The sequence below is a fragment of the Rosa rugosa genome, chromosome 2 (genome assembly GCF_958449725.1).
Source record: "Rosa rugosa chromosome 2, drRosRugo1.1, whole genome shotgun sequence".
Classification (NCBI taxonomy): Eukaryota; Viridiplantae; Streptophyta; class Magnoliopsida; order Rosales; family Rosaceae; genus Rosa; species Rosa rugosa.
This window is the reverse complement of record NC_084821.1, coordinates 5,687,982-5,689,525: the sequence shown is the minus strand read 5'-3', so window position 1 is coordinate 5,689,525 and position 1,544 is coordinate 5,687,982. Positions and strand designations below refer to the sequence as shown.

Genomic DNA, 1,544 nt, shown 5'->3' with positions numbered 1-1,544 from the left:
CAAATTTCAAAGAGAATGAAACCCAACAGCTCCAAGAAGACTGAAGGATCATCGACCAGCTTTGAACCTTCCTCAATGGTTCTTAGAAGCCAACAATCAAGAGTAGAGATTTTCTCAAGTCTTGGACGATAACCAAGTAGGCTGCCGAACCAAACCCGTTTAGTCCAAGGGCAAAGAAGAAGGTAATGCTCAATTGTTTCAGGGTATTGACCACAGAGGCTACAAAGCGGAGATGGAACGACTTTCTTTTTGAACAGATTACAGAAGCAGGGGAGTGCATTAGAAATAGCTCTCCAGAGGAAGTTTGAGATTTTCGGGAGAAGACCAGAGTTCCAAATCACTTTCCAAACTTTACCATCAATTTGGTGAGAGGAAGAGGGCTTACCGACTTCGGGAACTACAAGCTTGGAAGTTAAGCAGTGGTAGCCAGATTTTACCTTATATTTACCCGCTTTCTCTTTTGGCCAGATAAGAGAATCATCTTTGTTGAGATCACCCAAAGGAATTGACTTGATTGCTCTAGCATCCTCAATAGACAGGAAAGGTTCAATGTGGTCGATCATCCAGCAATGCTTGATTGGATCAATAAGTTCCTGAACAGCAAGGAGGGTGAACCGGTTCCTGGTGTTGATAGGTATGATAAGGCCCCCATTAGAGTTGGGTACCTAACGGTCAGTCTAAACATCAACTGATCTTCCGTTGTTGATTTGCCAGAAAGCATGATTAGAAATCGTGTCCCTACCGGCAATTAAGCTGTTCCATCCCCATGAAGGACGCCTACCTTTTTTGACACTCAAGAAAGAGGAGTTTGGAAAGTACCTTCCTTTTAACACCTTCACCCACAAGGCATTGAGGTTTTTTAGGATGCACCAGCATTGCTTGGCGAGCAGAGCCTTGTTGAAAGTGTTGAACTCTCTGAAACCAATTCCACCCTTAGATTTTTCTTCACACAACTTAGGCCAAGCCTTCCAGTGAATTTTTGACTTGGTGTCAGTATATCCCCACCAAAAGTTAGCAAGATCAGAGTTTATGGCTTTACAGAGAGTTTTAGGGAGCAGGAATATGGACATGGGATAGGTTGGAACAGCCGAGGCAACTGCTTTTAACAAAACTTCTCGACCCGCTTGGGAAAGAAAATTCGCTTTCCAGCCTTTGATCTTACTTGCAATGCGATCTCGGATGTAAGCAAGTGTTTCTTCAAATCCCTATTGCTGAGAAACCAGGTGTATATCTTGGTCTGCCTTGTCATTGGGGAAAAATTCTACCCCTTTGGTCCTATTGCGCACACACCAGCCACATATATATACATCCCTTACTTGCACATCGAGGAGAAAGGAACCCTATGAACAGTAGCCGCACCACAAAACAGAGGCAGCCCGCAGCCCAAAGGGCTGCCCCTCTTTCCCATTCTTCTCCATCATTTTTCCTCTTTTCTTTCTATTTTATTTTAAGATTTGAAGGATTACTCACACAAAGCTTCAAAGATCCATCAAGGGGCTCAACCTCTACAAGCTTCAATATTTGGGTAATTGTGGGAGTTATAA

At 43.5% G+C, this 1,544-nt stretch overlaps 1 protein-coding gene across 1 annotated transcript in view; it reads right to left on the bottom strand.

Moving 5' to 3' along the window:
* LOC133730215 (uncharacterized) overlaps nt 1-1,070 on the bottom strand; it is a 1,752-nt gene extending 682 nt beyond the window's left edge. Inside the window, exons 1-2 of the mRNA XM_062157847.1 lie at nt 820-1,070; nt 1-621 (exon numbers count right to left, since the gene is read on the bottom strand). The exon at nt 1-621 is cut by the window's left edge and continues 682 nt beyond it. Of these exons, the coding sequence (XP_062013831.1) occupies nt 1-621; nt 820-1,070 (872 nt within the window). The remainder of the gene's footprint in view (nt 622-819) is intronic.
* Nucleotides 1,071-1,544: the final 474 nt, after the last annotated feature.